At 27.2% G+C, this 22,802-nt stretch overlaps 1 protein-coding gene across 6 annotated transcripts; it reads left to right on the top strand.

Moving 5' to 3' along the window:
• The first annotated feature begins 3,889 nt into the window (after window positions 1-3,889).
• On the top strand, window positions 3,890-11,103 carry LOC112715051 (mediator of RNA polymerase II transcription subunit 18). 6 transcript variants are annotated; one of them, XM_029289584.2, is made up of 8 exons: window positions 3,890-4,274; window positions 4,581-4,674; window positions 4,766-4,969; window positions 7,979-8,030; window positions 8,794-8,893; window positions 9,631-9,688; window positions 9,779-10,135; window positions 10,828-11,103. In XM_029289584.2, exons 4-8 carry the CDS (start codon window positions 7,995-7,997, stop codon window positions 10,928-10,930), a joined length of 654 nt encoding a protein of 217 aa, XP_029145417.1. In that variant the 5' UTR covers window positions 3,890-4,274; window positions 4,581-4,674; window positions 4,766-4,969; window positions 7,979-7,994; the 3' UTR covers window positions 10,931-11,103. The 6 variants fall into 6 exon arrangements, with proteins under 6 accessions (XP_029145417.1, XP_072060666.1, XP_025622574.1 ...); XM_072204565.1 differs by having other exon boundaries at window positions 4,766-4,898; XM_025766789.3 differs by lacking the exons at window positions 4,581-4,674; window positions 4,766-4,969 and having other exon boundaries at window positions 3,897-4,274.
• The last annotated feature ends 11,699 nt before the right edge of the window (window positions 11,104-22,802 follow it).

Raw genomic sequence — 22,802 nt, forward strand, 5'->3', positions numbered from 1 at the left:
AATTAATTAATTAATGTTTTTTTCGTAAAACTACAAATACATTAATTATAACTTTTAAAATATATTTTCAATAAAATGGCAATTATGATTATTACAGAGTTTTTTATTTTGATGACTTACTATTAAAAATTTAATATATTCTATTGGTATATAAGTTATTAAAATTATTAAATTCGTTTATAAATTTTAATTAATTAATAATTTTTATTTTTACTTATTTTAATTATTTATTTGATATTATAATTTATCTCGTAAAATTTGAAATTTTTTAAATAAATAATTTAATTATTTTAATTAGCAAAATAAATAATTTATAACGTACTTACTATTTTACAGTACGTTTATTTATTTCGTTTACATATGTGTATTTTTTCAATTTTTATATATCTTGTTTACATATAAAAAATTATCCCGTTTATAATATAAAATGAGATATATGTATTTATAAATAATTAAAGAGGAGTGCTAGGGGTGAGTAGAATTTGTGATGTGTGTCATCAATTAGCCATCATCAATATTTTTAATGGTGTGAGATGATATCTAATAGTGTAGGATTACTTATTTTTCTTTTGATGGTTAAGTGCTGGCGACTTTTCTATAATTAAATATAATTTTTAAAAATAATAAAAAATATTAATAATTTAAATTGTACTAAACTTTGTAAAAATGGAATGTTTCAAATAATAAAAAAATAAACCATCTATTTTAAATAATAGAAAATATGGACACATTAACACATCTACTTGAAAGTACATAAGTGATTAATTTTTAAATTTAAATTATATATATTTCAAAATTCATTTGTCACACGAGAGTACATAAAAATTTGAAATATAATTTAAACTAAGTGATTTATTTGATGACACAGTTAATGAATGTCACGACTCTATTGGCATAGAATATAAATTTTTTCTACTTAAGTTGGTTATACAGAGTTTGTTACAAAGTTTAGTCCAACTTAAATTATTAATATTTTTTATTATTTTTAAAAATTATATTTAATTATTTATAAATTCATATATCTCATTTTATACTATAAACGAGATAATTTTTTATGTCAAGATATATAAAAATTGAAAAAAATACACATATGTAAACAAAATAAATAAACATAGTGTAAATTGGTAAGTATGCTACAAATTATTTATTTTGTTAATTAAAATAATTAAATTATTTATTTAAAAAATTCTAAATTTTATGAGATAAATTATAATATCAAATAAATAATTAAAATAAATAAAAATAAAAATTATTAATTAATTAGAATTTATAAACGTATTTAATAATTTTAATAACTTATATACCAATAAAATATATTAAATTTTCAATAGTAAACCATCAAAATAAAAAACTCTGTAATAATCATAATTGCTATTTTATTAAAAATATATTTTAAAAATTATAATTAATGTATTTGTAATTTTACAGAAAAAATATTAATTAATTAATGATTTTATCAATATACATTAAAAATTTTATTAATAAAATTTCCTATGGGACCCTATTAGATACTCCATAGATGAATGGAGTTTTAAAACTCCATAAGTAAAAGAAAGGGTAAAGTTTGCATATTTATTAGAAGTCCTTAAACGCAAGGAGAGAGGAAAATTTTTTTGTTGATTTTTGTTTTATTTTTGATTAAATTCAATAATATTTAATAATAGGTCATTAAAACGTTTATTTTTGTCTCAAATTCATTTTAAGTTATAATTAATCTTTTTATTTAAAATTGTAGTGAGTTAAAATTAAAAACTGTAGAAATAAAAAAATAATTTTATAATTTTTTATTTAAAATTTGTTTGGACTAAAAATTTTTTGTTTTATTATTTTCATTTTGGACTATATTATTTTAAAATGATATTGAACTATTATAATAAAAACAAAAATAAAAGATAAAAAACTAATAAAATAAAAATATCTTTTTATAGTTAATTTTAAAAGCTTAAAATATAATTTAAAATTAAAATTATTTAATTTAAATTAAAAATATGATTTAATTTTAAAAAGTAACCTATAATATTAGTTAATTTTTAAAATACAAAAATGTTTTTTTTTAATTAAAGTTGTTTAATTATTTTAAATATAAAAATTTATATTTGAATTTAGAATGATAACATTACTACCTTTGAGGATTAATTTTAAAATACATATTTAAAAATTAATTAAAAACACCCGTCTTTCTTTTTTTGTTTTATTTTTTAATTATTTGAATTAAAATCCAAAAATTGAATTTCTATTCTTATTTATTTTAATTTTTTTATATTTTATTTGAATTAAAATGTGAGTATTTTTAATTAATATTTATGTTTTAAAATTACTAAAAAATAAATAAAAAATTAAATTAAAAATAAGAAATGTCAATAATTTATACCAGTAATAAATTAAATTAGGCTTATTCAATTTACTACTGATACAGTATATACATGATAAATCAAATAAAATTACATCAATATCCTAAACTGAATTAGATTATATAGTACAAATTTAATAAAAAAAATTGGAGCTATTGTTTAAATTAAATAATATTTTTTCTATGTATTCATTATTTTCTAGATATCTATACATATAAACATTCTATTAACATTATTTCTGAGAAAATTTCTCAGAAATATGAGGCTTATACATTTAGATATATTAAACTATATATTAACGTATTAAAATTTTAAAATAAAAATAAATTTTATTTTAGAACGTAGAATAATAATTTTCATGTTTTCTTTTTGAAAAATATTATCAAACACTTATCTACTAAAATTAATATTCATTTCAAGATGTCTCTTTTAAAAATAATTTTTTGAATTTAAATTTTGTAATTTTTATAATGAATTTTATTTACTAATGTTAGAAATTCAAAATTTAAATTTAATTATAAAAGGCTAATATATGAAAAAATTATTTAAATGAATTAAAATAATTTTTTAATTTTCAAAACAAATAAAAAATCTTTAATTATATGAATCCATTTTTCTTCTGTGAGGACACAGATCATTCAAAATTTTAGTGATTTGCTAGACTTTTTTTAATTTCTCTATTTTACACTATATTTATTTTTACTCTTTTTTTATACCATATTTAAATGTTATTATAAAAAATATTAATGAGTATAATAAAATAATTACTCAATAATATTTTTTATAGTACTTACTAATATATTTTATTGTATTTATTAATAACTTTTATAGTATAATAAAAATATGATATAAAATAGAAGAATAAAATATTATATATGTTAAAATTATAATAAAAGTATTAACAAATTCTATAAAAGAATATTAATAAGTAATTATTTTATTATACTATTTAATATTTGTTATAGTATAATAAATATTTAAATATAAATTTATAATTAAGTATTTATAGTTTAAATATAAATATTTTTTTGTAATTTTACAAGAATAATACATTAATTGTTTAATGATTTTATCAATATGCATTAAAAGTTTTATTAATGTAATGTCTTCTAAGATAACATACTAATATATATTATAATATTAATAAGGCAAAGGAGTTTCAAAACTCCAAATAATACGTCCCCTATTATGGAGTGTATGTTTGAGAATGAAATTGGACCACTTTCAAAGTTCGAGTGATTATTTGAGGCTTAACTTTCTAAAGTTTAAACTGCTTTGTTTTTATAATTTTAAGAGAGAAAAAAATGTGAATGTTATAGTGCCTAAAAAGTAATATTCTAAAAATCGGACTGGATCGGTCGATCAAATCGGTTCAACCGAAAATTTGTATAGAAAACGGTTCAATCCTCTTATTAAAATCGCTGATGACAAAATCGTAAAGAAACCGTTTAACCGGCTGGTAACCGGACGGTTGAACCGGACTGGAAACCAATCGGTTCGTATGAAACGCTGTCGTTTTAATTGTAAAGGGGGAAAAAAAAAAACAAAAAAAACCCACCCACCCCCAGTCCCCACGCGAGTTCAGTCCCTCACCCCACCAAACACCCAGCTCATTCCAGCTTCCTGGACGAAACACACAGCAAGCCCTAGCTCCTTCCCAACCCAAAAATCCAGCTTCCTGGACGGAACTGCCGCCGCCGTTCGTCTGTGTTAGCGTCTCCGCGGCCTCTTCCTTCTCCTTCTCCGTGGCGTCTCCCCTTTCTAGCTCGGCACGTCTTCCATTCCCAGGTGAAATCGCTGCTCGAGGCCTCCAGCTGGTGCGCCGTGGTGTCGCCGTCGTCTGGCCGTCGTGTCTTCGTCGTCCCGCCGTCGTCTTCCTGCTGACAGTGGAAGGTTAATGAAACTGTGATTTACTGATTTGAGGTTAGTGGAAAGTTGAGTCTGTTACTCTGTTTCAGGGATTTGAGGTTGAATTTGTAATTTGTGATTTCTTGGGTCTTTTGTAATGCTGCTGATTTGAGTTTGGAATTTGTGATTACTAATTTACTGATTTGAGGTTAGTGGAAAGTTGAGTCTGTGTTACTCTATTTCAGGGATTTGAGGTTGAATTTGTGATTTGTGATTTCTTGGATCTTTTGTAATGCTGCTGATTTGAATTTGGAATTTGTGATTAGTGATTTACTGATTTGAGGTTAGTGGAAAGTTGAGTCTGTGTTACTCTGTTTTCAGGGATTTGAGGTTGAATTTTTGAGGTTAGTGGAAATGGAAGCTCTGACATTTTTGTCAAGCTGAATATGCAACCCTCTGCCTCTAGTTTAACAATGTATGGTTTGGGATAATAATATATTCTGTGTGTATATATATATATATGGAAGTGGGAGACATTAATGGGCAAGTGAGGTTGCTACTTTCAGTTAAGGGGGCTATGCCATTGGATGAAGGGTTGGCAATTGGATTCAATACATTTAATGTGATCAAGTGGAAGGAAGCAAAACTGCAAAACAAAACAAGGGGTTGCAAAATACAAAAATAAATTGAAGTTAGCTGGTATAAATTTAGTTTGATCAATGCTGCTGATTTGAGTTTGGAATTTGTGATCACTGATTTACTGATTTGAGGTTAGTGGAAAGTTGAGTCTGTGTTACTCTGTTTCAGGGATTTGAGGTTGAATTTGTGATTTGTGATTTCTTTAGTGGAAAGTTGAGTCTGTGTTACTCTGTTTCAGGGATTTGAGGTTGAATTTGTGATTTGTGATTTCTTGGGTCTTTTGTAATGCTGATGATTTGAGTTTGGAATTTGTGATTACTGATTAGTAACTTGTTAAGCTGCTGTTGTTAACTTGTTATGCAATTATGCTGCTGTTTTGTTATAGATTTATGGCACTGAGTGTTTTGAATTTTGAATTTGTGATAAGTGATTTGTGATTAGTGATTTTGTTATGCTGCTGTTTTGAATTAATTTAGAGGTGATTATTTGTTATGCTACTGTTTTAAATTAATTTAGGAGTTATTTCTAGTTGTACTGTTGCTGTTTGCACCATTGCTCTTTTCATTATTTAACTTTGTTGGTTGATATTTCATATAATGTTTTAAATTTGGAAGATATTTAAGATTTATATTAGACTATAATATTTTATGATGTTTATTTATAATTTATTTATTATTTTATTTTGAAACGGTTCTTCTAGTTGAACCACCGGTTGAACTGGTTAGACCAATAAACCAATGAATCAATAGGTAGAGCAGTTTGATGACCGGTCCAGTTTTCCGAACTTTGCTAAAAAGTGGTGCTACTTATTAAAAAAGGTTAAAAATTAATATTTAATTTAAAAAATATAAAAATAAATAATTTTTAAAAAATCAAAACTTATTACAAAAAGTAAGTTAGACAAATCAAAACTTATAAGCTACGTAGAATTGGCAGAAAAAAAATAAAAATAGTAGAGCTCGAGGCACTAACCGAATCCAGTGAGTCTCACGCATAGGCATAGCCCCCATATATCAGAGAAGAGAGACATTGCCCTAGGCCCTAGCAGCCTCTCATCCCACGCCTTCTCCATCGCCGAACAGCTCTCCGTCGCCCAGAGGGTGCCATCGCCGCCGGCTGGACTAGCCTCCCACTTCTCCTGTCCACGTCGCTCACCTTCACAAAACCCTGCTCACGTTCGTTCTCTTCTCGCCGGCGCGCCTTAGCTCCGTCGCGGTCCTCTTCCCGGTGTTGCTTTCATTCTCTCCTCGGCGTCTCTCTCTCTCTGTTCAAGCTAGCTCGCTCTCTCCGATTTCACTGTATCTCACCGTGGGTAAGCCTCCACTGCTTCTTCAGTTTCATTTAGGTGTAAATATAGGATTACTGGCCCTAAGTTTCATTTTGGTTTTGATAAATCCAATTTTATTCTTCAATCTCAACTAACACCTTATTCTATTTTCTCGATTCAAACTTCAGTTCGTAGCATTTAGAGAAACACATCACATAAAATTTTTCGGTCATAATTAATGTCTATGTCACTTGCAATCTACCCTATAATTTCTAGACTTGTATGATTCATAGATTCAATTTTGAAGAATTCAAATTCATTTCATTATAGACATTCAATATTATTTAACGACTGAACTATGTTGCAAATTGGATAAGCAAGAAATTTCTGTACTAAAGTTTTCACCAACTAAAAATTTAATTGCTTGAAGAGATTGTGAAGTTGTGATCAGAAGGAACCACAAACTAAGTGAGCGATTCATTAACAACATCGTCATTAGTTTTTTTTTTTTTTTCTCTTTGGACATCTGAGTATATTTGGATTGATCTCCATTTGTCTGTTCTCTGTTTTGGTATTTTTGGCTTTTTCCTTTTTGATAGATGAGACTTGCATCATCTTCTTTTATCATCTGAGTATATGACTTGATCGGTTCACTAGCCAGTTCGGCACTCCCAATCTTGTATTTTATAGTGATACAAGCATGTGATGCAGTTGTATTAACTAACTATGCCAGCTAACTAGCTAAGGCTCATTGTGCCAGCTCAGCCTAACTCCTTAACGGAAAGTTTTCAAGTATATTAAAATCAACGGTTAAAAATTACTGAAACACCGGTATACCAGTACACTTGAAACTTTTCCCTCCTTAACTGGTATTAACTAATTGTTAAGGCTAGCTAGTGAAGTGACTCATGCAATCTACGTATCTATTCTCTTTCAACAGATTTCATAGAGAAACTTGTTCGTACTAGGTTTGTAGAGAAAACAATTTCACCTGCTATTTTAATTTCTTACAGTTTGAAGGTAAATTTAGAATCAAGCTTTGTAGGAAGGCTAATAAAACGAGAAAATAAGTGTTTAATTACTTTTAAATTAAGACAGTAGATTTTCATATGATAATACTTACAAATTCAATAAAAACTAATATCTCACTAGCTCACTTTATCCTTTTTTCAATCTTCTCATTTTAGAGAATTAATCCCTAATTTTACAATTCGAACTCAATTCTTAACTTATCCAATAAAAAAATGGATAAGATTGGGTTAACATATTATGTTGAAAATTATATATACCAAATTAATAAAATGTTAAACTTAAATATTAAAGTATATAAATATCATATTATGTTTATATCAAAATAAATGATTATGAAATAAAAATAACATTAATAATATAAAAATATTACTAAAGTATAAAATATAACATTTCTTTATTAATTTTATTAGAAATATATTTTTAGTTATCAAATATAATCGGACCTCATCAAATCTACTCAAATCTAACCAAAAATAATATTAAATCAAAAGATAAATACAACCCGTTAAAATATGATTAACCGAATTTAGGATTGGATCGATCATGTGCATCTGTAGTTCACAACACTACTCGAGAGAATAGAATTTAAGGACCACAGTGCACCTTAAATAGTGTAGGTCCTGCTAAGCCCCTCTTTCTTTTTCTTCTTTCTTGATTCGTCTTCCAGAGTTCGCACACTCTGTACTTCTTGTTAGAGCATCTCATCCACCGTGCACTCTCTCTCTGCTGTGACTCTCTTTCCTCTTCTACCTTCTTCTTTCACATTTTTTGTATTGCATGAAATAGGGAAATATTTGACGAGTTGCATAAACAGCTTTGTAACACTTGGTGTCTAATGCAGTGGAACAAAGGTGAATATGGAATGCGTGGTTCAAGGTATTATAGAGACACAGGTGATTTTATGCATTTTCTTTTGATTTTTAAATTTATTTGCTTTTCCCTAGAGTTTGAGATGTTTCAGTTGCTTCAAATTATAGCTATCTAGGGTGTGAATTGTTCCCTTGAAAGGTAGCATAGGATTTCGGTACTCGTATAATTTCAAAAACATAGTACCTTATTGAATTATCATATTCTTAATTCTTAATTTCATGTAGTGTGGGTTTTGCATTGAGAAGCTTTCATAAAGAAGCAAAACTTTGACTATCACAATTATCTAAATATATGCTATTGTAATACTCAAACATTACACGCTGATATTTGAACAGAACCTTCTAATATTATAAAAATACTGAATTTTCCTCACAAAGGACTTCAAGATTGTCACCCATATTGGCCATTATCACTTCCGCAATACTTTTCAAGTAAATTGCTTTAAACCTCTTTTAATATTTATGTTGACACTGTTCTCATTATCTTTCTTGTTGGACTGAGGTATTCTACTATTTTGAATGAGTATACAAGGTGGTTTATCATAGTGGAGTTTATTTTGTTCAGAATCTCTATGTGCAAGAAAAGTAGAAAACAAGTTTATTTCTGAATCTAACGCCCATCAATGCGTGCATTTCTCTGGTTCCACTTTCTAAATAAGAATTAAGTGATCCTTTCTTTTAGCTCGATAATTCTATCTTAATGTATTATTTTAAATTTTTACTAAGGAAAGGAAAGCATTGTGTTCAAGTTGACCTTGGCATCTGATATTTTGTAATCTTTTTGCAGCATGTTGAGGCCCTTGAGATTCTTCTTCAAGGGCTATGTGGCGTCCAAAGAGAGCGATTAAGGATTCATGAAATTTGCCTCAAGAGTGGTCCAAATCTTGGTTAGTGTTTCCTTGTGATAATATGTGATGTTGTAGCCAGCAAGGCAAATGCATTATCTGTCAGTGTTCCTTTATTCCAAGGTGAAAGAAATTTTATTGCTAAAGAATAAGGAAATAGTATTATTTATCATTTTGTAAACAAGCAGTGAATAACTCCCCTTAGGAATGAGGGAAACATACTTCAATCCAACAAAGCCTCCAATCCCACTGCATGTCTATCAAAGCATACTTACTAACTTTTCATGTTATAAACACCATAGGAAAGAGTGATAAACTATTCCATTTCATAACAATGGCAAAGATAAATGCTTGTTTTCAAGCATTCAAGCACCATTTCTGTCTAACTTGGTGGAAGCAAATCAGCAAAACAGAATTACATCTCTAAACCAAGCCTCTGTAGGCTGAAGTGTCATGTACTCTTTTTTTTTCTCTGAAGTTCAGCTTGCCATGATTTGTTGATTTATCATTTCTATGCTGTTACTTGGTAGCTATTGTGCTCTTCTATTGATTTTTCAATTAATGCATGAATCACCAAAGAATTATACTTATCCCAGTATATGATGTGTTTACTGTTCTGGATTTTTCCTACATTGATGTGGGATGTTTCCACACCTTTAGTGATTCTCTTAACATTATTATTCTAGTGTTAATTAATCACTTGAAAACAACATCGAGTATATGACATAAGAATTTGGAGTTTTTCAAGTTGGACATGATTTTATTGGCTTTCTTTCCAGGCCCTGTAGCATCTGAGGTTCGACTTTTATGTGATCTTGAGCAGGCTGAACCATCATGGTAAATCCATGCAGTATTGTCGCCATTCACTTATTAGAACTTTTCTCATGTCTATATAAAAATCTATTAAATGCTTGGTGACTTGTTCAGGACTGTAAGACATATTGGGGGTGCAATGAGGGGTGCCGGTGCTGAACAAATTTCAGTTCTGGTTAGGACAATGGTTGAAAGCAAAGCAAGCAAGAATGTGCTTCGTATGTTTTATTTACTTGGGTACAAGTTAGACCATGAACTGCTTAGAGTGGGATTTTCTTTCCATTTTAACAGGGGTGCACAAATCACTGTAACGGTGTCATCAATCAATAAAATGCTAAAGGTGCATGCAACGGACGAGGCTGTACCGGTAACGCCTGGTATACAGTTGGTGGAAGTAACTGCACCTGCAACTGGTGAAACCTATGCTGAAGTTGCTTCTGCAGTTTCATCCTTTTGTGAATATCTTGCACCGTAAGAAACTTTTATTGTCTTCCTTCTGCAAATTTTCTATATTGTATGTTTTCAACTTTTCCGGGGCTGAAGTGGTAGCTTTTGTATACCTGGTGGCGGCTAATTGTTGGATATAGTCTGTTGCCAACTTACAGGTTGAATTGGTGCAATGGCAAAGTTGTTGCCTTGCTACTTGGAGCTTACAAATTTAAATTCTGGAAACAATCTTTCTATTTGTACAAGGCTGCATACACCTACTCTTTTTATACTGTATGAGGCTAAATTTTGAACAAATTACACTAACCCCCGAAGATTTGGCGATATTACATATAAGATTTCACCATTTGTAAAAAATATATGCTAATCTCCCATGAGAATAATACATACTCTGTATCCCATCATTTTATAAAATGTGACGGAGAATTCAGTGTAGGTATGACAAATCAAGGGGATTTTGTGTGATATAATCTAAGTTGGGAGGTTAAAATAATATCCCCTAGAATTTTAATCTGGAATGTTTTGTCACATTGCCATGCATGCTCTTGTAAAGTCTAACTATCCTATTCGAATAAGTCACGAGGTAGATTATCATTTTTGAACCCTTCTGTCATATCATATTACTAACATATCCTTCTGTCACGAAGATTATCATACTTTGTATTGTTCATTCATATTTCTAACACGTACAACTGTTTGACTTCAATTTTTATCAGGCTTTTGCATCTGTCAAAACCAGGCATTTCAACTGGAGTTGTTCCTACGGCTGCTGCAGCTGCAGCATCCCTTATGTCCGACGGTGGTGGTACAACTTTGTAGTGTGCTTGTAATGTATAGATACAAAATTCTTGTACACTATTAAACTGTCATGTTACACATGATTAGTTGTTAATTGAAACAAGGAATGGAACTCCATTGACACAAGTTGCTTTGGAGTAGCATAAGTTTTATAACGGAAAAGAAGAGAAATGCGTGAAAACTGTTATTGCTCATCAACTTCCAAACTTACAGTGCATTTTTTAATATTTGTTTGGGTAAAGTATATTTCGAAAAATATTAATAATACCGGTAGCTTTTAATTAATTTTATTTTATTCTTAACATTTGAAATAAATTTTAATTGCCTCTAATTTTAATATTTTGACAATGGACATATGGTTTATTTCTTTTTCCCTTTATATTATTATCGTTCCACACTTTTGTCGGAAATAGATCTTCTCAATTGTTAAAAAAAAATTGAGGGAGTAAAGTGTGATCTATAATCTTTCAATGCTATCTCTTTCTCATTTTTTTTGTCTTACTTATAAAATTAATGGTGAGAGATTACATTTTACTTTCTTAATTGTTAAAAAAAATTGAAAAGATTTATTTTTTTTTGTCTCCTGCCATTATCTCATTGTCATTTTATCCTTATTGTAATTATTCCTTTTTTTTTTGTTACTTTATTTTTGTTGACAAATTATCATTTTCAACATGTGAGAAGATCTGAATCCAATTATAGCTATACACGAAATTGGAATGTAAAATCATGCATAGTAGAGAAACCTACGTATTAGAAAAATGGAACCGATTTCTATTGATATACTTCCATTATTCTAAGGAATGGTGAGTTTCTTGGTCAAGAGAGAGAACTAGAAATGTAAGCTGAATACATCATATCATACCATAGGGGAAACTGAAGACATACAAATAGGGGTATTGTTAAAAATGCAACCCCAGAGATTGAACTAGGAACCCACTTCAAATATTCGTAATTTGTTATGAAGAAGGTACTACTAAATGCTAAGATCATGCTTCTGATTGAGATTATCAACTTGAGCGGTAGTGACTTGAGAAAGTCCTCTTCAGAAAAACGTGAGATGACGGTAGAGAAGAAAATGGAGACAGAGGCTAAAGATGACATCAGTGCTACGGTATCTGCTAATGCAAATATCGTTTTGACTTCCTTTATTGTCATCATTATTGTTACCAATTAACCAGCTGTAGCAAGCAGAGAAAATTAGGGTCGAAACAATAATGCAAGCCTTTGCGGTTTTGTTCATCCAAGATACTCCTTTCTTGAGCAATGGTTCATGCTCCATGGTAAATAGTTGGCGTGGAGTAAGACCTGCATTGCTAGCTTACTCATAACTAGCAGCAGGTACATCAAGATTTGGCATAGAACCACCAAATACATTGGAATTCTCATCTATCTCAAGAAATCAACACCATACACTGCATTGCCTCCTGCTAGTGTTATCAAATTCCTTGACAATGGTAGTAAAGTGTCCAACATCTTCTTCTTCAATTACTAGCTCCTGATATCTCTCTAGTGCATTGTTTATAGCAACGAGATCCCCTTTACAGAGTTCGCAAATGCCAGCATTAAGAAGATGTCCTTTAACTCCATACTTCATCAAGTTATTGTTGAGAGACTGGCGAGCTATGGCTTCATAAATGTCAATTGATTTTTGATATTGTTCTAGCTGGGCACATTGCTGAGTCTGATTTCTATAAGTCACTGCCCTTGAAGCTCATATTTGGATTGCTGGCGTTGTTCTGCTCAATAACAAGCATGATGGTAGCAGTTGCAAGTGCCTTCTTCATTACTTACTATTATGACTCAAATTGAGTTCCTGGTTTTCTTTCTGCGTTTGCGTGCTACTAATACTTCTTTTCATATTTTTGCAGTTTAAATTATGGTATGTGATAATGTATTCAACGTTTTATTGTAAGAATCTTTTTAAGCCAGACAAAAAAATGCTTTATGTATTGAAAGATTAGAGATGTAAATTGAGGTGTATTCTATTTCGTCAAATTTATTGTATTCTAATTTATTTTTTTTAAAGTCATGTTAGCAAGAATTTAAAAGTTCGAGTAATTGTGAGGATTTTTTATTTTTATAAATTAAATAAATGTAATAATTACTAAAATAAATAATTTTAAAAATATTTACTGAAATAAATACTCATCTCTTATTTCGTTTACATTGTAAAAGAGTTATTTTAATTAAAAATTTAAAAATTCTAAAACAGTCATTTTAATTAAAATAATCAAATCGAAGAGAGAATATATTATCTAACAAAAGTAAATGTTATAGATTGTTTTGTATATTTTAAAACTTAAAATACTAAAATGTTTAATATCAAAAACTTCGAGTTTTTGGATAATTATACAGAATTAAAATTTAAGATTTTAAAATCCAAAATTTTTTTATACTTTTGAGTTAATGTTACACTATTTAAATTAAACGTCTATAATTTATAAGAAATGTTACTGTTTATGAATACTAATGGAGATAATAGAGTTTTGTATAAAAAAAAGCAACATTAGAGAGACGAAAGAGTTTCAAATAGGGAAGAATTGTCATGGAGAGTGTTTTTTCCTTTTTTTTTATACTTTTCCTCCTCTTCCTTGTAAATTAGATTTTTTTTTAAATTATGTATTGTAAATTTGATTATCTACTATTTTCGTCCAATGAAAAAAAAAAAACACACACACACACAAAAATCACACAAGACCATTTTTCCTTTTTTTTTTTTACCAATTTTTTATTCGTATTAGTGTTATATTTTTCATGTTTTTGTTGGCTTAGTTCACAGTCCATACCTTTAGACTTAATTTTTGGTACCGAATTTTTCATTTTTTCATTTTGTTAATATTTGATGAGTTATGTACCTTTATCATTCTCAGTTCTAAAAATTAGACCGGTTATCAAACTATTTTAGTCATTGATTTATTAGTTTATTAATCTAACCAATTCAATCGAGATCCAACTGAAAAAATCGTTTGATAATAAAAAAAAACAAAAAATTATAAATAAATACACCATACAATATAATTATAATATAATATAAACTTTAAACTATCTTCTAAATTTAAAATATTACATATAAAAATATTAATCAAATTATTATTCACATATGCATTATTATAACCAAGTTGATTGTTTTAAATTATAAAATGTATTAAAAATTTTTAAGCTCATCAATTTAAATAGAAACTCATTAAATTAAAAGATTGATTAATTTAATTGAGCTAATTCAATTCATATATTTTTTCATTGAACTAAAAGGCTGGTCATGATCTCTTTCTTAACAAAAGTTGATATAATTTTAATAAAATTTTAACATAATTTACTTCTTTCCTAATAAACTTTTAACAAAATTTCAGCATAATTTTAATAAAAATTAACAAAATTTTAGCACAATTTTAACTAATATACCAAGTGAACTAAAATCAACTAATCATTCAAATCAATGATTCAATCCAAAGTAGAGAACAATATAGCACAGGAGCATAGTTAATCATTCCATGAGACAAATTTTAAGTTGAGTAGCACATTAGCACTAGTAATCCCTGAAAGGATAATGACAGCAACACCAAAGAAAAAAGTTATGTGACAGAAAAATAGAAGAGATGAGTATTGTGCAGAGGAATAATATCATGGCTCTTAAAAACAAACCCTAAATTGTTATTAGAAAATTACTCCTTTAAACCACACTTGGTTAAAGCCTTATATATTCTCCTTAATTTAAGAATCTAACCGAAAACACTAAATAAGCTAAAGATTACACAAGATCAACTAATACAACTAATTACACTTCTTTTAATCTTGTTCTTAATCATCTTGATTCTTTAAAACAAAAGAGTTATTCTCCTTTACAATCCAAAAAAAATGAATAACAAAGAGCGAAAATTAAAAAAAAAATGAAGCCATTAACAAAATTTTTAGTACAATTTTAACAAATATTCACCAGAAAACTAAAATCTCCTAATCATTCAAATCAATGATTCAATTCAAAGTAAAGAACAATACAACATTTGGTAAGAGGGAGCAGGGTTTGGAGAACGAAAATTGTTCTGAACAAAAAAATTGTTCTGATTAACAAAAAAATGAAGAATAGAAAATGAAAATTAAAAAAATTAAGACATTGCCTTCGAGAAAAAAGTTGTGCGCCTGCGATTGGTAAGAGGGAACAGGGTTTGGAGACATGGAGAACGCCGAAAGGACGAAGAGAGAAGCCTGAGTGCGATGGGCAGCGGCTGTGGCCCACTTCTTGCGGCGGTGGTGGAGGCTAGGGTTGAGGGCAGTTCTGCTTTCTGAAGGAAGGAGATTGGCGAAGGGACTGGGAGGCACAAGGCACAACGGAGGAAGAAACGGTGGCCCCTGAGTGTGACGGACAGCGGCGCTAAGACTCTCCTTGCAGTGGTAGGCGAGACTGTAACCTAGGGTAGAGAGTTGAGAGAGGAGAGAGTTTGAGGAATGGGGCTAGAGGGAGAATGGGTGACTGAACCAGGAAATAGAGAAATTAAAGGACGATTTCTCTTCAAAACTGGCCAAGTCTCAGTTCGGTCTGACCGACAAGTTTTTGGCCGGTTCAACAGTTTAAATGCAGTTTTTAATTTAAGTGGTTTTTATCGTTAATCGAATCGTATTAGTTTTCAGTTCGTAGTTAGACTGGTCCAATCGATCGGTCCGATTCAATTTTCAAAACATTGATCTCAACACTAATTAACCAAGCCTCTCTTCATAATTCTTTCATCATGTCACAGATCTACTGGTAAGTCAACAATTAACCACCATTAACCACCATTTTTTGTGCCACTATAAAACTCCCCAATATTAAGTATAGATCCTCTAAGTATATACTCCTCAAAGCCTAAGATGGATTAGCTTGGTGGCTTGGTGCACACAAAAAATATCTCTCCATCCACATTTTGATAAACTAAGAGTCTATCAATTTGTACTATACATCTAGTTCTTGGAAAATCTATATATTTGCATGGAAGATTCCTCAGTAATTTGAATGCCTCTGTATTTTCACCTCTCACTAGATTTTATGATCTGTCTCTATAGCTGCTGTCTCAATTAATGCATGCATGCCCGAGGATTCTTCTTCTTCTTCTCAATGGTTTTCTCTCCCTTCTTTCTTAGTATTTCAGAACAACCACTGATGTCAAGGACGCTGGATCTGTAGAGGTGGTTCGGCAAGCTCAAAATGTGTTGTTTACTTCCATTCAGTAAAGAAGTTGATAAAGCACGAAATAAATCCTCTTAAATTAAGGCAATGAAATTAACACAGGTTTAAAATGGTGATTAAATTTTTATTTTATTATAGTAATATTATAGAATTAATTATTTTCGGTCAATTTTATTAAAATTATTTTATTTATTTTAAATTATAAATACGAAAACATAAAGCATTAATCATAAATATAAATAATTATAAAATTAAATTTTAAATTGACTAACTAAAAATTAATTTCACATTATTTTTCTTCTATTATTTTACCTTTTTTGTATTTTAAAAGATCTTTTTCAATTCCTTCTATTTAAACATATAATTTGTTGGTAAATTATTGGCTGGTAAATTTTTTAATTCTGAATTTTGGACTTTTAATTTTTAGTAATTTAGATAAGTAATGTTAAGTAATCAATTTTTTTTAGTCAATATCAATTAATTTTTTAAAATTATTTTAGTTATCTTAAATTATAGATCCTAAATTTTAAATTTTTAATATTAAATTCTAAATTATAAACATAAACCATAAAGTTAGTTAACTAAAAGTTGGTTTTTTATACTTTATTACATGGGATATAGAATTTTTTGAATTTTTTAAGAATACATTTGTTGTATGTGAAAAAATAAAAATTGTTAGCTCTCTAATCCACCAAATAACATATTCAGTTATAGAATCCTACCCTCTTTAAAATAACATATAAGTTATCTTTTCTGATATGTTATATTTTAATGAGTGTTTATTTATTTTAATTTTTTAATAGAATTTATTAGATGACTAATTTATCCAATAAAATAAAAAATAAAAAATTAATTTCGAATCATTAAAATTTGTTAAAAATTTAACAAAATATTTAAAAAAAATATTATATATTACTCTTTTATTTTTCACATAAAATCTCTTATTTCTAACAAAAATTAAATAAAAATTCAGACCTTAATAAAAAATAATTGCAAACTAGTCACATTAATTTTTAAAAAATAAGATATAAAGTGTTTCAATTTTTTTTCATATAATTCAAAACCAAATTGTATAGAATAAATTTTTAAATTTAAAGATCTACTTGACACCATAAACTTTTCAAATTGAAAATTTTTACGGTGACACTAATCTGTATTTCTATTTTTAATTTGTCACATCAATATTTTAGTTTAGAATTAAGTTTATATAAAAAAAATTTTAAATTAATATTTTAATAAATATATAACAAATATATTAAAATAAACATCGAATTAGAATGTGACATATGAGAGAGAGGTAACTTAGATGTTACTTTAAAAAAGGTAGGATACATTCACCTTCACAATTACGGATTTTTTATTTTTATAAATTAAATAAATATAATAATTACCAAAATAAATAATTTTAAAAATATTTACCAAAATAAATATCCTCCTCTTATCTCGTTTACACTGTAAACTAGATAATTTTGCATATATCACGTTTACAGAATAAAACTATAAACGACTGTAAACGAGATAAGAGACGGTATGCAACACGTGTTTATTTCGTTTATACTGTAAACGAGATATATGTATTTAAAAAAAAATACTTGAAAATAATAAAAAATATTAATAATATCAATAATTCAAACTTTTGGCATACAATTAGTACATAAAAAGGTTGATAGAAGAGATTAAAATGAATATGTTTGATTAATTTTAGTTCATTTTAAATGATATGGATTAACATGTTTACTTAAAAACCATTTGTAACTACCTATTACTATTTTTTTGGTGAACAACCAAGAGAAAAAACAAAATAGCACAAAGAAAAAGAAAAGAAATCAAGTTCATAACATCAAGAGAGGATAAACCACCTTTGGCGGCTGGTGCCAAAGGTGAACCTCATCAGTTCCACTACCTCCAGATCCTATCTTATTCAACCGATCTGCCACGACATTAGCTTCTCTCTCTCGGGATAAGCTCAAAACGAATATCTCAATCCCACTTTAACTCAAAGATCAGTTGTATCACTTCTTTTTCAAAATGTCAGAGTGGAACTTACTAATCAGTCACTAGCTCAAAAGTTGCTGTGCAATCTGTCTCACAGACAACAAGCTTAAGACACGCCTCCCAAGCACAAGCCAAACCTTTCCATATACTCCATAACTCTATCTTGAGGACACTAGATCCAAAGGAATTTCCTGAGCATCCCATTATCCATTGACTGGAGTTATCCCAAAGGACACTACCTATTATTATTTATTTAATGGGGAGTAATTACTCATATTATTAGTTACCATTTTTACGTGATTTATTTAATGGGCACCGTTACTAGTTACCCATTATTATTTACACGTAATTTATTTAATTCACCTACTTTTTTTCATTTGTTGTATGGGAGTACATATAAATTTTATTTGTTGCATGAGAGTACATAAAGATTTAAAATATAATTTAAGTAAAATTTTTTTTTATTATATATCAATAGAGTAGTAACATGCATTAACTAGGTCATTAAATAAATCACGTGTATTTAAATTATATTTTAAATTTTTAAAATAGGTAATGAGTAGTTACTATCCATTAAATAATGGGTAATTACTTTTTTTAAATTATTGTAATAAAAGGCTGAATATTGTACCATTTTTAAAGGATACCTAATTAAACCGTAACAAAAGTAATAAAGTAATTCTATTAATATATTTTGTTCTTAAAATTTTATCAAAATAAGATGAATTAGATATCAATATCAGAATATAATAGTCGGAGACGAATCCAAAGGAGTCTAAGGTGGCCATGGTCCCCATTAAAAAAAAAGTAGTATTATTAGTTTATTAATATTATATAATTAATAGATATATATATATATTAATTATAGATTAAATATATTTTAATATATCACACACTAAAAAAATTACATGTTAGTATTTTAATATGTATAAATTATAATGTGTATTATAATATGTTAGTAGCAAATAAAAAATAAGTTTAAAAAATAATAAAAGTCTACAAATATATAAATAATTGAAAAGTTATTGAAAAATATAGGTTTGGATTAATGTAAAAAAATCAATAACTATAAAAAAAATTATTTTGACCTTTTTTATGACAACAATAACAATTGAATAGATTTTTTAAATAATAAAAATTATTAAAACAAGATAAAAAGATAAATTTTTAACAGGTTATATGATTGTATATGTTGAAAAAGAGAATGCTTCAAAATTTATTTCAGATAGTAAATTGATAATTTTAGTTATATGAAATATCGCAGAACAAATTTAAAAATACCAGAACTTAAAGTATATAGTTGAATGTTAATTTTTATATAATATAATTATTAATTATGACCTATATACTATAAATTATATTTTGTTGATTTTTTATTATATTATATTTTAATTTATTTTATATTTAATTTGGTCTTCTTCTTATAAAATTTCTAAATCTGCCACTGATAATAGTGAAAAAAGTTCTCTTTAGATATATGTATTAACACTAATATTAATCCTTGTTATCAATTCTTTGACCAATAAATTAACTGTAAAATTTCTTACAACTCTTTGTATGTGAAGGTAAAGAAAAAATTGTTATGTTTTCTTTATCATAGACATACATATATAAGTATGAGATCGATAATGATTTTAAGTTTAAATCTCATTTTAAATTTAAATTTTATTTTTCTAAATTAAAATCTTATGAGTTAAATTACAATTCAATTTAAAATATAATCAATTAGAATCTTATCCATATTTAAAACTTATCATAGAATAAATAATTAATTATTTAATATTTTTAATTATCATATTATATTATATCCGTGGTGCTAGTAAAAAATCATAATATTCTATTTGAATTAATATAATTATTTATGTGATCAAATAACAACAATAATTAAATAATTTTTTATTAAAGATTAGAACACTCATTGTATGATTTATAGGTTCAATACTAAGCTAGTAGTGAATTAATCATACTAAATTTACTAATCAAGGTTGGCATCTAACAACGCTCCTCGACTACCCAATAATATAACGTAATAATATTTTTACTAAGAACTCAAAAAAAACAAAAATATAATTCTTTCCATTTTTTTAACTCTTAGGCTGCATTTGTTTAGAGGCACCGGACACTAAGGTGGCGTTTGTTTTCGGAGACAGGACACAGAAACATGGACATCGAAAGTTTAAAACGTGTTTGGAGGTAGAGACATGGACACGTGTCTCCAGGACACTATTTTATATTTTTGTGTCCACTCTTTTACGAAGGACAATGATGGACACGGAATTTAAAAAGATGGACACGGATTTTTTAATCAAAATTTTTTCCCTTTCTATCCTTAGATATTTTTTATTATTCTACTATTATCTTTTCTTATTTGGCTATTTCAGTCATTTTGCATACTATTTTAGTTTTGTCCATGTCTATCCAAACATAATACAGGACATTACATCAGTGTCTTGTCCATCATATCCAAACACAAAACACAAAAAATAATTTTTGGTGTCTCCGTTCTATTGTCTCTGTCTTAGTGTCATGTTCTGTCCTGTCTCCAAAAACAAACGCAGCCTAAGACATTTGGCGGATAAGACATGAACATAGACACTGAATTAATGTATTTGGTGTCTATTCTGACAAGAAGGAGACATAAATATTAACAAGAGACACAACTTATTTTTTATTTTTTTATTATTCTTGATAATTTTTCATAATTATAATTTTTTATTATTATATTTTTCTTCCCAAATTTTTTTAATAAAAAAAATGAGAATAAATTGGATTTTCATAATTTATTCTAGTTTATTATTAAATAAAAATACAAAAATACTAATTTTTGTGTCTCCTTTAGTATCTTGTCTTATCCTATTCTCAGAACCAAATGTTACCTTAGTTAATCCTTAGACTACGGTTTGATGGTCAAATTTTAATTTATTATCATTATTATAATAAATTGTGATGATCTAAGAAATTTATTTCTTTATTAATTCAAATCGTTGGCCAAGACTTTGTTTAATTCATTCATTATAATTCATTATAATCGTAGAGCTCAAACTCATTACCATAGTCGATGGCTTTGTTACTCAATATTCATTTAGCAAATGCTTTGTTAATTATCATGATAATCGCAGGTGAAATAAAAATTATAATATTATATTTATTTATATATCATTGACAAATATACAATAACTATAATTATTATAAATTCTCAAAATGAATCAATTCAATTATCGTATCTCTATATTCACCATTTATATATATAATTCAATAAACTAAATCTATTAATTTTCATCCAGTGATAACTATATATATAATCTATTAATTTTCATCCAGTAATAACTATATATATATATATATATATATCAAATCACTAATATTTTAATTTTAATAATTCTACAATTAAAAATAATTTAAATTAAAAATATTAAAAAACGTATATTTTATTATTACGATTTCTATTGTAATTATTCGTTTTTAATTTTAATTAAAAATACTATCATAAATTATAATATCTTATTCTTTTATTAAAAATAATAATAATAATAATTTATGATAATATTTTATCAGACATACACACTTATTTTTAACAAAAAGTCTTAATTAATTTCTCCACATCACATTTCCATTGAAAAGGCACTCTGATCCACGTCCAAAATTAAGAGTAAACAACCAAGAAAAAAACTTTAGTCAAATTGTGAAATTTTTATTAGAGATGAATTTTCCAAAGATAACTTAAATAATGTGTTATACGTTATCGTGGATTTTTATAAAATAATAATATTTTTTTATAATTAAAGCAATATGTTTTTAAAATATCAATAACATTTTATATTATTACTATAATGGTATAAAATATTAAAATAATTAAATATTTTTGTGTTTCACACTAAAATTATTCATATATAAAAATTAAACTCTGTTAAATAACTAATATCCAACCAACTAATTACTAACTAACTTATTAATAATTAATAATTTTAAAATTTTAAATTATCATTAATTAATAATTATTTAAATTATTTTTAAAAATATAAAATTAATAAATATTAATTATAATTATTTAAAATTGGCTAATTAAAAATTATTTTAACTATACTTTTTCATAAAAAGTTTTAGCCTAAAATTGTAGATTGTAAAATTGAATCACCACTAAATAATGAAACGATCCTAAATATCACAACTCGTGTTTTAATAGATTTTTTTTCATCTCTACTCACAATTAGGGTTGGCAACATGTATCTTACTTATGGATATTCAACCCATTCTTATCCGATCGAATAAGATTGTCAATTCCATTTGCAGTAGGTAGAATACAGTGCGAATAAGGTTTTCGTATGAGTCGAATAGGGTGAGAGTTGAACATCAACCCTATCCGACCAATACACACTATATATATATATATATATATATATATATATATATATATATATATATATATATATATATATATATTTTAAGTAGATGATAAATCAAAGATTTTTCACTAAATATAAAAAATCCTTAGCATTAATAATTTAATACTTTTTTTACATAAAAATCAATTCTATTTTAAATTATCATCAAATTTATAATAATATTCTATTTTTTCATAACTCTGCGAATAGAATTGAGTACTCACATATTAAAAGAAGATAAAACAAAAGTTAAAATATTCCTAATTTAAAAATAAAATAAAATAAAATTTATATAAAAATCTCAACCACTAATAAAATAAAAATTGGCTTCAAACCTTACTTTACCTTTCCT

Source organism: Arachis hypogaea, chromosome 10 (genome assembly GCF_003086295.3).
Source record: "Arachis hypogaea cultivar Tifrunner chromosome 10, arahy.Tifrunner.gnm2.J5K5, whole genome shotgun sequence".
Lineage (NCBI taxonomy): Eukaryota > Viridiplantae > Streptophyta > Magnoliopsida > Fabales > Fabaceae > Arachis > Arachis hypogaea.

Bases quoted from the DNA above. Each gene is read 5' to 3' on its own strand.
- LOC112715051 (XM_029289584.2), top strand. From the start codon at position 7,995: ATGGAATGCGTGGTTCAAGGTATTATAGAGACACAG. The intron at 8,894-9,630 runs GTTAGTGTTTCC...CTTTCTTTCCAG, and splicing joins CAAGAGTGGTCCAAATCTTG to GCCCTGTAGCATCTGAGGTT. The intron at 9,689-9,778 runs GTAAATCCATGC...TGACTTGTTCAG, and splicing joins GAGCAGGCTGAACCATCATG to GACTGTAAGACATATTGGGG.